This window comes from Solanum dulcamara, chromosome 9 (genome assembly GCF_947179165.1).
Source record: "Solanum dulcamara chromosome 9, daSolDulc1.2, whole genome shotgun sequence".
NCBI classification, from domain to species: Eukaryota; Viridiplantae; Streptophyta; class Magnoliopsida; order Solanales; family Solanaceae; genus Solanum; species Solanum dulcamara.
In genome coordinates, this window is record NC_077245.1 from 50,269,340 (window position 1) to 50,284,405 (window position 15,066).

The 15,066-nt window shown below is 37.1% G+C and overlaps 1 protein-coding gene across 1 annotated transcript; it reads left to right on the forward strand.

Moving 5' to 3' along the window:
* The first annotated feature begins 446 nt into the window (after positions 1-446).
* LOC129902613 (zinc transporter ZTP29) lies at positions 447-13,620 on the forward strand. Its single transcript, XM_055977945.1, has 12 exons — positions 447-850; positions 1,513-1,571; positions 2,097-2,189; positions 2,294-2,383; positions 2,471-2,552; positions 4,403-4,458; positions 10,823-10,879; positions 11,454-11,494; positions 12,138-12,205; positions 12,354-12,410; positions 12,513-12,630; positions 13,201-13,620. The coding sequence occupies exons 1-12, from the start codon at positions 787-789 to the stop codon at positions 13,244-13,246; spliced, it is 831 nt and encodes a 276-aa protein (XP_055833920.1). The 5' UTR covers positions 447-786; the 3' UTR covers positions 13,247-13,620.
* The last annotated feature ends 1,446 nt before the right edge of the window (positions 13,621-15,066 follow it).

The following is a 15,066-nucleotide window of genomic DNA, read 5'->3' on the forward strand; positions in this document are numbered from 1 at the left end:
AAACAAAATTTAATATTCTCAAATAAATAATACATATTTATTTTCTTTAATATTATCTGCGTATCGTGCGGGTACGTATACTAGTATAGTTAATAAAAAAAGTTAATTAATAAAAAAGAGAAAATATAAAAAATCGGATGGATGGTTAGTGATTAATTATGAGTTAATTAGTGTAAAATATAGTTAATAAAATAAAAATTAATTAATAAAGAAAAGAAAAGAAAAAAATATAAAAAAATATAATTTCTGACATGACGTTAACGTTGTGCTGACCTAACGCTACATGACAACACTATGAGAATGATGTTATATATTTCTGGGCTAATAAATTCACTTTTAAATACTTTAAGTGTGTAATAAATTGTCGTGATAATTTATGCCTTTTTCCTGTACCTAATTAATGCTTTCATTATTATTATTACTAACACTCCACCGAACAACACTAATTAAGAACTTTCCATAGCCAAAAGCAACAAGTTTCTAATTCCTTGAATCCCCCCGTTTCCATTGTCTCTTTCTTTGACTGTACACATTCTTTCATCTGCCCCCTTCCGGAAGGCTACTGACCCAATTAGATATCTGATTCTATTCAGTCTTGGGGCTCTCCAAGATTTGATATTTAGGGGAGCTCTTCTTTCCTTGAGCGTAAATTTTTTATTCTTGATATCTATCTCCAACACCCATTTGCTTCAACTAACGGATAACAGAGAAGAAAACCCCAGATTTTTTCTGGGAATCTTTTTGGCTATCTTGGAATATAAAGTGGTTTAGAGCAAAGGGTTTTCTATGGATTCTCAAGTTCTTGTTGCTCTTGGTCTTTCAATGTTGGGTGGCTTGAGTACCTCTCTAGGTGAGTAGAATGTTCCTTTTTTTATTTCTTCGTTTTGAATAGCGTCTATTTCCTACTTTGTAAAAGTGGATTAATTATTAGAACCTGACAAGTGCTCTAATGTTATGTTTTTCTTCCCAAATTATCACATAGCTAGAGGAAAATAATATTTATGTGACCTTGTTTGACCAGGCATGGAGGAGTTTAAGAAACACAGATTTTTTCTTGAACTTGTGATCTAATTAAGCCATAAAGATTTATGTGACAATGACTAAGCTTACTCAGGGTATTTTAAAAGTTAAATTGTTTCTAAATACAGATTTTAGTCATTTCTTTGGATAGACTAAAAGCGCAGTGTACCACATAAATTGGGGCAAATGAAATTAAACTATTTTGAGTTATGGAAGTCAAAGTGTGGTCTTCTTCATTTTTGTGCTCAATCCATTGGTAATCCTTTATGTAGTTTTTGTAAGCATAGTGAAAACCATATTGCTAAAACTTCAATTTTTATACAGTCCCGCTTATAGAAACTGTATAAAACACATTGGGAACTGATGGTGCTAATACTTTATGGTGGCTGTTTCCATCTCCTTTGTGTTTTTTCAGTTTCTTGAGCAATTGAAACTACAAGAGTCCTCCCTAAAGAAAGTTAAGTAATCTGGTCTAATTTTTCTTATCTGCAGGTGCACTTTTTGTGGTTATTAGCCAGACTCCTAACTTGAAGATGCTAGGACTTTTACAGGTGATGGTTAATTGTATTTGTAAGAATGTCAAAAGTAAAATGGTTAATTTCAATGATTCATGGTTTATTTGTCACTTGCTTGTTTATCTACTGTTGTTTTGTGCTTTGATTATACTATTGTTTGGACCGTTTTCGTCATCTACTTATTTACTCTAATAATCTTGTCTGACCTTTTTCTATGCTTTTATTGAGCCGAGGGTCTTTCGGAAACAACCGTCCTACATTGGTAGGAGTCAGGTCTGCGTACACTCTACCCTCCCCAAACCCCACGATGTGGGATTTCACTGGGTTGTTGTTGTTGTTGTTTAAGCATGCTGTCTGATAGATGTTTACTGTCGGTTATTTTATATATTTTCCGACTTGGGTATTTTAAATTTTTAGCAGAAAAAAAAGCATCATTTGATCTTTAACTACTGATGCTTTAAGCTTCCTGAGCTTTAAAGAACTCATTATGTTCAACGGTGTAAATCCAAGAGGTACATAGATAGCAGAGTACAAACCTGAATAATTTCCCCGGTCGTGCAGGGGTTTGCTGCTGGTCTTATGCTCAGCATATCATTCTTTGACTTGGCTCATAATGCTATAAACTCCATTGGCTTCTTGAAAGGAAACCTCTGGGTGAGTTATCTCCTAGTTTTATTTTGAACTTTATCAGTGTGTTTTTCACTTAAAGAAGAAACATACAGTTCTTGGATCTTAATAGCAAATCTCTGGGCTGTCAGTTTTTTGCAGGTGTTATCTTCTTTGCTCTTGTTTCAAATTTCATCCCAGAACCTATACTTGCACCCATTTCAAGTGCCAAAGGAAAAAAGGTATGATGTGATTTGTTTTCTATAGGATAAAATCTCGTTTATGCAAAAACTATTAAAGAACAAAAATGGTTTTCTGCATGAGAACAGAAAGACGGAGATGATAGGGGTAAGGATATTATGAAGAAGCATCGCCGCCAAGTTTTATTTAGTGGAATCATCACAGCAGTAGGTCAGTCTGCTGTATTGGTTAGTTGATAATTTCCATAAAATTTACAGCATTTTTTAGTTCTTTTATGCTGTAAAACCTCCCTTTGAGTTCTCATTTCAAGAACTCTGAACTGTTTGTGAACTAGGTCTGATTAAGTGCTAATTGTGGAAGCCTATTTTTGACGTTTCTTGTTGTTTCAGAGTCTCTTCACAAATATTTTATGCAAGAGTACATATATGCTAAAAATAAATCTAGCTTAATCTTCATTTTTATGTATCTGAAGTAGTTTGTGAACTAGGTCTGATCAAATGCTAATTTTGGAAGCCTATCTTGGATATTTCTCGTTGTTTCAGAGTCACTTTACAAGTATTTTATGCAAGAGTACATATATGCTTAAAAATAAATCTTGCTTAATATAGTGTGGCATGTATGATTTACCTAGAGTTGTTTCAAAATTCTTATCCAGAGTCTTGTTCAGTTGCCACAGTGCTAAGTTACAATCTCTGTTATAGTACCCATTTCTGGTATGAGAAGAATATTACAAATCTTAGTAAATTTCTTTTTCCTATCTAGTTTGTCATTAGAATTAGTTATTGGTGGGAGTTGGCATGTATCTTGTGGAATTAGTCGAGATGTGCGAAAGTTCACCCCAACATCATGCTTATCAAAACAAAAAAAAGGAATTAAGTTTACCCTTCAGTTAAGCTAAGTTTTTCTTTTTTTCTAGTAGGTGTTAGATGCACAGTGTTGTGGTTAAATACTCCCTTTCTATTCATTCCTTATTATCTGTAGCAAAAGTCAAGCCTCTATTTGGACTGTTGTGGTGTAACTTATTTATGCTCAGAGTCAGAGTAATATGTAAGGTCTTCTTATAGTAAAAGTAGGTTTTCCTCAATAGTTTGCAGAAAACCTTACTCCCTCCGTCCTATTTTATGTGAAGAAGTTCGGAATAAGAGCATCAAAGCCCCTAATTTTCCATGTGAATCTGGGCATAATTTTTTCTTTTTTCCTGAAATAAAATTTACATATTTGATAACGGCATGGAAAGTACTACAAGTTAGTAGAGTTAATAATTCGATATATTTGAAAAAAAATTGATAAAATTGTACTCCTTCCGTCCCAATTTATGAGGCGCCATTTGATCAGACACGGAGTTTAAGAAATAAGGGAAGACTTTGTTATGTTTACCTAATTGTCCTTATCAAAGTCACTTTAATGCGTACTTTTAGTTGACTTTACTCACAATAGTGTTAAATGGGACCAAATAAGAGTAAAATAGGGATGGTGCCATTAAATTGTTACCAAAATAAGGAAAGTGATATTCTTCTTGGGACGGACTAAAAAGGAAAAGGTGCCACATAAATTGGGACAAAGGGAGTGGTAAAAGAAAACTATTTGACTCCTCAAATATTAATAGTATCATTTATTTATTGCACAGGTAGCCTCCTCCCCTGGGTACCTCTTTTCTTTTCTATTTTTTCTTAAAAGGAACGCCCAATGTTCTGTTACAGAATGAATGCTCATTTACCTATCAAGTTGTCTCCCATATAGTTCAAGGGACCACATTTTCTAGTATGAGATGGTTCCTAAATTTTGAGACTTCTTCTGCAAATAAGAATTCTATAGTACTTGCACATATTTCTAGCAATGAAACCTCATTTGTCAAGTTAAACATTTTGAGCTACTTTTACCGACATATCATACAAGTCAAATTTACTTCTCAATCTCCATTTCCTCTTAAACTACACTTCGTAGAATTAGATGAAAGGAGTAGCAATATGGAAATAGAAGAGAATAATATATGCATTTGAACCATAATTTTCATTCATTTTAAGATGTCTTACATGGTTTGTATTGGCCTTTCTATCCAGGTATAAGCTTGCACAACTTTCCCGAAGGGATGGCTGTGTTCCTTGGATCAATGAAGGTAGTTCGCCTTTCTTGATTGTCTGATGTTTATAATCTTCTATAGCGATCACTCCAGTCATTGTTGCTTGACTTATGATATTTTGTTTCATTCTATATTAAGAACCGTAAGAGTAACAATATTTCAATTAATAAATGGCACCTCAAATCCAAAAATGGTTGAAGTTGGCTATCTATATTATCTATATCTATAACAGGTACATCTATGGGATAGTCGATATGGTTGTAAGTTTTTCTGGACACTAACAACAGCATAACCACTAAACTCCACACATGAGGTTCGGGAAGGATAAGATGTACACAAACCTTACCCCACAGTTTGACCTTGCCTCGAAGTTCAGTTTGACTAATGAACTTCTTTCGAATTACCTCCATCTTGGGCATTGGACTGTAGAACTTGCCTATGAGAGTATACTTACATGATTCAGCCATCTTAACCATGTAGTCTTCTCTTCTCTCTTAAACATGATAGCCGGACAACCTTGTTTTGTCACCCTTTTTGGAGGTGTTAGGTCAATTCTGGTTGTATGCTCGGCTTGTTTAGCTCTTAGTCTTGTGGCCATGGATTGCTTTGCTATAGGGGGTGGAGGATGATTTGTGGTGGTGGGTTGGTTGTTAGGGGACTTAGTCTTAGGAGGTAGCGCACTGGGGGTAAAGGACACTATCGGATTTTTAGAGTTTTTTGGGTCAAATTTTTGGAAATTGGATGAGATGGGGGGAAAGTCTGAAACGGGAGGGTGGTTGGTATGTTTAGGATTAGTGGAGGTGCTAGGATTGCCCAAGGTGGTGATACGATCAACCAAAACATCTTCGGGCACGATAAGATTGTTTTCGCCCCTAGTGACACAAGTTGGAATTTTAGAATTTGAGTTGGAGGTGCCTAAAAATTGTGTTGTTTGGTTTATTTCGTTCCTAAGAGTATGAGGGTTACTTTTACTTTGAGACTTATTTTGGGCGTCCACCGGAAAGATGGTTCCGGTGGTTTTTTCTTTAGGTTCAAGACTAGAATTGACGTTTGAATTGTTGGAGGGATCGTTTTTGGAAAAATTTTGTTCTTGTGGGTTAGTTTGATGCTGGGGATTAAAATTCAATTCAAAAATATTTTTTTCGGTCGCCGGAGCTCCGGCGCCACCACTGCTGTCAGTACTAGACAAATTGGAAACCCTAAAAGTCAAATTCGAATTGAAATGAGGCATACCTGATGGGGCTTTTTGCATTGGTGGACTCCCCTCATTGTGTTGAGCAGTTTGGCATTGCCAATTTTGAGTTTGGGGCTCCACCGCTGCGTCGCCTCCGGCAGGTGGTGGTGCAACCCTAATTTCCAAATCCAAAGTGTTAGGAGCTGTGGATGATGAGGCTTTTTGGTTAATGGTGTTCCTTGTATGATCATCCACAAAACCCACTGAAAATTTCGAGTTTTCATCATCACATGCGGCGGCGCCGCCACCCCCTGAAATCGCCTCACCGCCGGAATTATTCGAATTGATATTCGACGAGTTTGGCTTGGTGTATGGTGGCGATTTTTGCATGATTGTACTCGTATTGAGCTTCTCTACAAGATGGCATTGGTCTGGAAGCTCGAATGTCGCCGGAACTCCGACGTCGGAGTTCGACTGTGTATCGCCGGCGCCACCGTCGTCCAATGGAGTTGGGCTTTTACTATGAGCGGCGCCTCGAGGTGGGTTACAAACCCCAGGTGGTGCGCCACCTCGAATGTCGCCGTAAGACGTCCAAATCGCAGTCCGATTGGCCGGCGATTCGCCGGAATTTCCCTGAACAGTCGCAGCTTCGTTTCTCTCAATTGCCACGGTGAAATCACTTGATTTTCTGATATGTTGTAGATTAGATGTTGCTCTAACATCCCCAATTGGTGTTTTTTCAAAACAAATCACAGAATTTGAATTAAAATCGATTTCTCGATCAGTGGCAGCATGTTCTTGGAGAAGATGAACAGTCATCGCGGCTGTTTTTTCAACATTCCCGGAGCTTCGGATGTCGGATTGAGACGATTCCTTTTGTGTTGGATTCCTCTCGTCGATATCTATGACTCCATCTTTTGAAGGAAATTTTGGAAGGTCCGGAGGTGGATCCGGCTCCATGGCAGCCATGTTATTGAGTTTCTCAAGTTGAGTATTGATGCGACTTACTATGGTATTATTCATATAGAGGTTAACTAATGTAATGGTCCAATAGAATATCAAGATACAAAGAAAATGCAGCAACAAATAATAAAAATACATTGAAGAATAAGAAATTACGCGATTATTAAAAAATACTACTAATAAAGAGGAGAGAAGATGGGGCTAGCTCCGTGCCTCTCCCACCTAAGGTGCAACGACACTCGGATTCCTGCAAATATTCTACCCTAATTCTCAACTTTCATACCTTCCTATCTAGGGTCATGTCCTTGGTAAGCTGAAGTTGTGTCATGTCTTGTCTAATCACCTCTTCTAGTTCTTTTTTGGCCTAACTCTACCTCTGGTAACTCCTCACCTAACTCCTGCTACAACCAACCTCTAACATCTCCTTTCTAGCACACCCGCGTATCTCTTCTTCACATGCCCGAACCTTCTCTGTTCGCTTTCCTTATCTTGTCCGCCATGGAGGTCCCTCCCACCTTGCACTGTATGACTTCGTTCCAAATCATATCTCTCTTAGTATGCCCACACGTTATAATCTGAGCATCCTCATCTCCACTATATTTATCTTTTGAACGTTCGCGTTCTTGACTGACCAACGCTCTGTCCCATACAACAAAGTTGGTCTAACCACCACTCGGTAAAACTTACCATTGGCGACACTCTTATCGCACATCCAAGCCTCAATTTCACCCACCTCGCTCCAATACGATGTGCAACATCATCATCAATCTCCTCGTCTCCTTGGATTATGGACCCAAGATACTTGAAGTTTTCTTTCTTTGGTATGACTTGTACATCGATCTTCACTTCCACCTCGGTCTCATGCATTACATCACTGAACTTGCACTCTAGGTACTCTATTTTTGTCCTGTTTAACCTAAAACCCTTAAAATCTAGGTTCTATCTCCAAACTTCCAACCTATCATTAACTCCACCGCACGTCTCGTCAATAAACACTATGTCATCGATGAACTCATAACACCTCACCTTGAATGTGCCGTGTCAATTTGTCCATCACTAAGGCAAATAGAAACGAGTTAAGGGTTGATTCCAGGTGTAACTGTATCATGACCTAAAATGTTCCGAGTCACCTCCCACTATTCTAACTCCATCGGCATGTCCTTAATTGCCCTAATTTAACTCATAGGTACACCTCTAGCTTCCAAACATCTTTATAGGACCTCCATAGTCTATGAACACTATGTGTAAGTTCCTCTTCCTTTATCTATACTGCTCCAACAATCTCCTTATAAGATGGATGACTTCTGTAGTTGATTGTCTCAACATGAATTTGAATTGGTTTTCAGATATAAACACACCTCTCATCCTCATTTCGATCACTTTCTCCCAAACTTTCATAGTATCGCGTAGTAGCTTCATACCTCTATAGTTGTTGCAATGTTGCATATTACCCTTGTTCTTGTATGCATTATTGTACTTCACCTCGATTCTTCTGGCATTTTAGCTGTCCTAAAAATAACAGTAAAAGCCAGTCAACCACTCCATAGCTGCTTCGCCTGCAGTCTCCCAAAACTCCATTGGGATCTCATCTAGCACAATCGCTCTTCCCCTCCTCATCATACGAATAGGCCCCTTAACCTCTGCATCCTTTATGCACCTACAAAATTCCTATGACTCTCGGAATGCTCTTAACTCCCCTAACACGATATCCATGTCCTCTTCTTCATTCAAGAGCTTATGAAAATATGTCCGTCATCTCCGTCTAATGTGTGTCTCTTCTACCAACACTTCGCCATTCTTTTTTTTGGGGTTAATACTTCGTCATTCTCGTCTCTGATAAACTTCACTTGATCTAAGTCACAAGATTATACAACTTCCTATCCCCACCCTTGCCCTCGAGCTCTTTATACAAGTGCTCAAAAGCTGTTGTTTTAGCCCCATGACTGCTTCCTTCTTTGCCACCTTATACCTCTTTCTATTCCTCGTCTTATCCCCTCATCTAAGCTTTCCACTAAAGCCGTGAAGTTGGTCTGGACACCATCGTCATAAAAAAGTAAAAAGAATAATCTATATTCATGTTGCTCTATTTAGGCATATGGCATTCAGCATTCTCTACTAATAATTTGTCTTTTTAAGGAAAACCAGGTATTCTCCAAAAATTGAGACTCTAAAATCTCAGACTTACACCTACTACATAAATATACAAGTCTCTAACTAGAATAAAGCACTTGTGGAAAACAATGGATTTAATGTATGTGTAACGACAACTAGGCCTCAACCTTTTTTTTATTTTTAGAAAAGGGTAACTTTATATTCACTCCAAAAAATATATCATCCAAAAACTGATGAATTGAAAACTTACATCCCACACCCGATGGGTGTTCTTTACAAGTTTCCTATAAAATCAACTAATTCTACTATCTCCCCTATCAGATTCTATTTACACCCAAAAAGCAAAAGGCTTATACATTTCATTCTAATCTTCTGTAAATCAGTCTTTTGTCCATCAAAACACCTTGAATTCCTTTCTTTCCAAAGAACCCACCATATGCATGCTGGGATAGTTCTCCACCAGTGTTCTTTTCTGCCTCTATTACCAATACCTTTCCATCTGCTTAGGAGTTCCATTGTTGTGTTGGGCATCACCCAGTTAACTCCTAACAAACATAAAAACATGTTCCATAGGCTCATAGCTGCCCTACTATGAAGGAATAGATGATCATTAACTTCTGCTTCCTGCTCACTCATGACACATCTTGAGCAAACCTGCCAGCCCCTTTTCTGTAAAGCCTCATGAGTTTGGCAGGCTTTTCTGCATACCAACCAGGTAAAACAAGCCATCTTTGGAGGGTATTTGGTCTTCCATACTAGCTTTCAGGGCCATCTGTCTAGTTTTGTCTGCAGTGTGTTGAGCTCCCAATAGCATGATTTCACTGTGAACACCCCCTTGCTGTGTAGTTTCTATCTAGGTCTGTCATGTCTCATAGATAGAGCTGGATGTGAATTTAGAACTTCCAGAAGGCTGGCAACTTCTCCAATTTCCCAGTCATTCAGTGCTCTTCTACAACAACTAGGCCTTAGCTTGAACTAGGTGGTATCGTCTATATAGATTCTTTACTTCCAATTGTTGTATGCTTTGCTAAGTTCACATTATTTTAAATGTGTTATAGGTCTTTTAAGACTTCCTCAGTCCCTTTCATCAATGTGATTTTTGGCTTGTCTTGGTCCCATGTCAACTTTCAACTTTTCCTTTATCGTTTCTGTGGTCAGTCTACTTTATCAAGTGCATTAATCTACAGGGCAGGGAATTGCATGATCCCATTCTTTTCTTGCGTCTCTACATCATAGATTTTCGGATAACCTTAGGTACCGTTTGTTGTTCAGAAAGAAAAATAGAAGTGCGAGAAAATTAACTTTCTTGTTTGGCTTCAAGCAAGCTGAACTAGCGCTGCTACTGATACATATTAGTTGTAGAAAGTATGTTAATAACTTTTTTTTGTTTGATGAAAAGACATTTTGAAGTCTTTTCTTGGAAAAGACGAAGATCATCAGTTATAACAACTTCACTTAAGTCCTAAACAAGTTAAGGTCGGCCATATGAATCTTCGCTGACCATGTTATTCCATAAGCTCCTCTCATGCCAATATTATGCTAATACAAAAACAAGGTATTAGAAGTTTTCTAATACCTTCACTTACCATGGTTGCACAGCTACAGACCGGTGCATTTGGAGGTCAATGCAGGACATGACCAAATCATCTCAACCGACATTCTTTCATTTTATCCTCGATGTGTGCTACTTTAACCTTCTTGCAAATGTGATCATTTCTAGTCTTGTCTAATTTTGTATGGCCACACATCTATCTTAGCATCCGCATCTATCCGACAGTCATCTTGTGGATGTGTTAAATTTTAGTGGTCCACCATTCAGTCCCATGCAGCATTTGCTGGTCTTGTAACTGTTTTATAGAACTTACATTTCACTTTAGTAGGCATCCTTCTATCACTCAACACCCTTGTAACACTTCTATATTTTAAATTCTCGATTTTGATTCTATGGGCAACATCTTCATTTATCATTTCAATTCTCCTGGAACAACGAACCTAAATATCTAAATTGTTTGCATATAGACACTGCAATCCCATCTAATTTCACCTCAATTCACTCTTCTTATGGTGACTAAACTTGCAGGCAATTGATCCTCAGTTATAAACTTATAATTGTTTAAAGCTTATTCTGTTTTCATCATGCCTTTCTTTTAGGGACTTCGGGTTGGTCTAAACTTGGCTCTTGCTATTGCCTTACACAACATACCAGAGGTATACTTTCATACAAATGTACAGTTTATTTCCTGATTTCTCTGTTTGTTTTTTGAGTTGCAAGAATACACAAATGGACTCCTTACTAAAGCTGTAATGTGTGATATCTTATCCTATCACAATGTGTATGTTTATGTACTTGGTTGCCGAATTATTCGGGGTTTCACTCCTTTTTGACTCCATGAACATGTCATTCAAATTTTCTCGGCTGAGCAGATTGTTGTTCATCAAGTATTTAATAACAAAATCAATGTGCTTATCAATTCAATTAAGAGCCATGTATGGCCTACATTTAAAGATAAAGCCTGTGCATAGTTTGAGCAGTTCTGATTTTTTCATACATTTTCCGTACTGAAACCAAATCCCCAGCTGAGTTGGGGTTGAGATAGTTGATTGATTGATGATGCCAGGGAAGGCATCTGTTGTAAAACAGTGGATAGTCTTTCCAAAACAGGTAAATTAACAATCAAGATGCTGTTCTTACATGTTGATTGGGATCAAACTAGAAGGGGCTAATGGATGTGCCACTTTTTGTTACTTTTTCCATTTTGTGACTTGACATATTTGGTTGCAGGGTGTTGCTGTTGCACTTCCAGTTTATTTTGCGACACAGAGGTAATGATTCCTAGTAGACTAACTTAGTATTTATAAGGATTCTATCTTTTGCTTTTGTGTCAATCTGGGTTTATTTTATTAGGTCAATTTTCTAATTATTTAATGGACTCCTTGCACGTAAACATCTTATCTTCAATTTAGTCAGGTCATATGAATGTGGTTTCACCACGTGTTATCTGTACGTACTTATGCTTGAGGCCTTAAGGCTATTTGAATCTTAAGACCTACAGTAGGGCTATTTAAATTATAAAACTTAATCCAGTGATTTAAATGTAAGATTTTTTATGCACATAACTCAAGTTGCTGGAAGCTTTAGAATATAAGAAATTAAAATGCGGATAGTACGAAAACTCAAATGAAATCAAACCCTTTTCCTTCTGCCCTCCAACAAAAGGTAACAACAAGATGCTCTTATCACTTTGATTGGTAAAATTTGTAGAAACAAAAGTCTTTTTCTGCCCAGAACAACTTATCAAGGCTCTGTCAATGGCATTGCAAGATACAGTTCTAGTTGTGTCATGCAACAACTAAAGAACACTGCAATCATAATCAGTTTCACCGAAGTTCATATTGTTGTATGTACTATCCCAATTTTTTTTCTTAGACAGTTGAAATTTATTTAGCGAGTCTATATGTGTCTCAGCAAATGGCAGGCATTCAAATTGGCAACACTTTCAGGTCTCGCTGAGCCCCTGGGTGTAATTATTGTGGGTGAGTACCTGATATTCATGTCTTTTTTTTAGAAGGTTAAGATATACCTGATATCCATTTCTTTTAATTCAAGTAGAACGCAAAGTGTACATGAAGCAGTGAATAGGTTCAGAATTCATTATTTGATTTAAACTTGAATGGATTGCAGCATATCTATTTCCAAGCAGCTTGAATCCTGAAATTCTGGAGGGCCTCCTAGGAGCAGGTTGATACTATTTTTATTTACTTCTAGTTTCTTGACTGATGAGAAAGGAGAAACATCTAATTTTGAATTATTGTATTCTCTAATGGATCATGTTGCTTTCAGTGGGAGGGGTGATGGCATTTTTAACCTTACATGAGATGCTTCCATTGGCATTTGACTATGCCGGTCAGAAGCGAGCTGTCAAAGCTGTGTTCTTTGGAATGGCTTTCATGTCTGCGAGGTGAGATAACTTCTGTAAACTTCAACCTCACTCCTGGTAGTTACCTGACACAGCCAACTATTGTACTTCCACTTGAAAGGTTCCGAGCTTCAATGAGTAACATTACATGCACTTTGTGGCAACTTGATTTCGTTTTTTGTTTCCATGCTTTTGACATGGTGCAACCTCCTTTGGTTGATCCAATTTCGTGAACATAATCTGTACTGCAGAGATGGAAGTATATTAACTTTTAGATGCTAATGGTTGAAGTAAAATCTCATAGAAGACTCCGTTTTTCAGTTAATGCTAATAGTTAAGGAACTCAACAATACCAGCATACTACTAAGCGGATAGTTCTTTCATTTGCTGATACAAATAATTACCAAGGAATCTGCTATATTTACATATTTGTTGTAAAGGATTCTTCCTTTCTGAATTTGTTTGTCTTGGGCATGGCATCTACCTCGTCAATGTGATTCAGAGGAAAAACTGCTTGCTGAATATTGATTTTGTTGTCTTCTTTTGCTTTCTCCTCCATTTCGTTTCTTCTTTTATACTTTTGCTGTAGTTTTACCTTCTCTCCTCTTGCAGCCTGTATTTCCTAGAGAGGAGCTTGCCAGCAGACATGAGCTTGTAGTTCTCAGTCATATGGTGTTTCACTACTTGTGCTACTGAACTTCCATGGAACTTTTTCGTGGTGCTAAGCTTCAAAACTACCATATGCATTCTTACAAAATCCACGAGGCATGACATTTGGTTTGGCAAGCTGTGAATGGAAGTGAAGGTACAACAGTTTCTGAGATCGTTTTATAGTAAAATTCTCTCACCCAGAATCTCATATATGAATAAGGGATACATGGACAAAACATGGAAAAATAAAAAAGGCAGGCCAATTGAAATGCTGAAGAGATGTAAATGGACGGTCATAGCTGCTTGTGTAATCTCAATTATTGTGAAGATAGTGAAACATTTAACATCTTCTATTTGCATATCTAATTTTCGGAGAAAGAAGTCTCATGTTTTTGATCACATAGTGTCTTAGTGGAATCCCACAGAGATTTGCGGAGGGTAGTGTTCGCACGCCTTATCTCTGCTTTGTGGAGGTAGAAAGACCGACTTCGAAAGACCTTCAGCTCAAGTTAGCAAATTAAGATAGTAATGGAAAGGGAAAAAAAGGGTAGTGAAAAAAAACACAACTAATAAAAAATCATTGCAGAGCATATATGTATGGAATCGTAACATCAACAAGGTGCAATCACGTAAACATAATATTCATCAGATTTTAACAAATACTAAAAGCAAAAGCTACATGAATAGACTAATCCTACGATGGACACGGTGCTTGCTTACCACCAAGTCATAGACTACATGAATAGGTTAATATTAAGCTAACACTTAATTACCTACTAACCTTCTATCTTTATTTGCTATCTCCACACCGTCCTATCTAAGGTAAATTATATTACCACCAAGTCATAGACTACATGAATAGGTTAATATTAAGCTAACACTTAATTACCTACTAACCTTCTATCTTTATTTGCTATCTCCACATCGTCCTATCTAAGGTAAATTATATTGATGTGGCACAACTTAATAAGTAAAAGAACTCATTTTTCTATCCAACGCGATAAAAGATGTCTTCCATCGCATGGCACACCAATGGCATGCGAATATTGTGTGAGGTGAATTAATGAGGTGTATATTTAAATGCGTTTTTTAAGGAAACAGAGAGTGCAAGTCGTAATTGCTTGTGTTCAAGTGTGCAATCGGATAAGGAATTTTTAAGGTTTTGGTTCTAAATATACAGTAACGATATCGTTACAATGTTAGCAATTGCCTTAAATTTGAAATTGCAGATGTTTACGCTTCATTTTGTACTTTTTAATTTTTATTTGATGTCATGGAAGGATTAAAATATGTCAAAAAGTTATGGGAGAACGTTACAGAACAGCAATTATAGTGACAACTTCAGTCATTAAAACCATTTTTCATGATTCACAAAGTACAATCTGTTGAATTTTTGATCTAGAAAACTTTTTTCCAAATAAATCTGAGGGAAGGAAAACATTTTAAGATTTTGAGTCCTATATGTGATGACCCGCCATGTCATCATGCCACATAAGCGCCAAATAAGTGTCACATGGCACAAAGTTACACATGTAGAAGCCTTACATAGGAAAAAGGCTAGTCTATAGTGGAAAGTTCTAGAGACATGTGGAGAATTTTCTCGGAAAACTTTAGAATTTCATGGATTTGCATGGAAAGTACTTAGAATCTTCTAGTTGTGTAGAGTATTCTAGAAAGAGAACTTATTTGTAAATATACAGAGACTTGTATAAAAATTATTATTTGCACTTTAGCCCCTAGGGAGTAATATAAATAGAAGGAGCCATTCATTTGTATCAATCAAGCAACAAGCAATCTTTCAAAGCAATAAACAAAGCTTCTTCATAA

Bases quoted from the DNA above. Each gene is read 5' to 3' on its own strand.
- LOC129902613 (XM_055977945.1), top strand. From the start codon at position 787: ATGGATTCTCAAGTTCTTGTTGCTCTTGGTCTTTCAATGTTGGGTGGC. The intron at 1,572-2,096 runs GTGATGGTTAAT...CCGGTCGTGCAG, and splicing joins AGATGCTAGGACTTTTACAG to GGGTTTGCTGCTGGTCTTAT. The intron at 2,553-4,402 runs GTCAGTCTGCTG...CTTTCTATCCAG, and splicing joins TGGAATCATCACAGCAGTAG to GTATAAGCTTGCACAACTTT.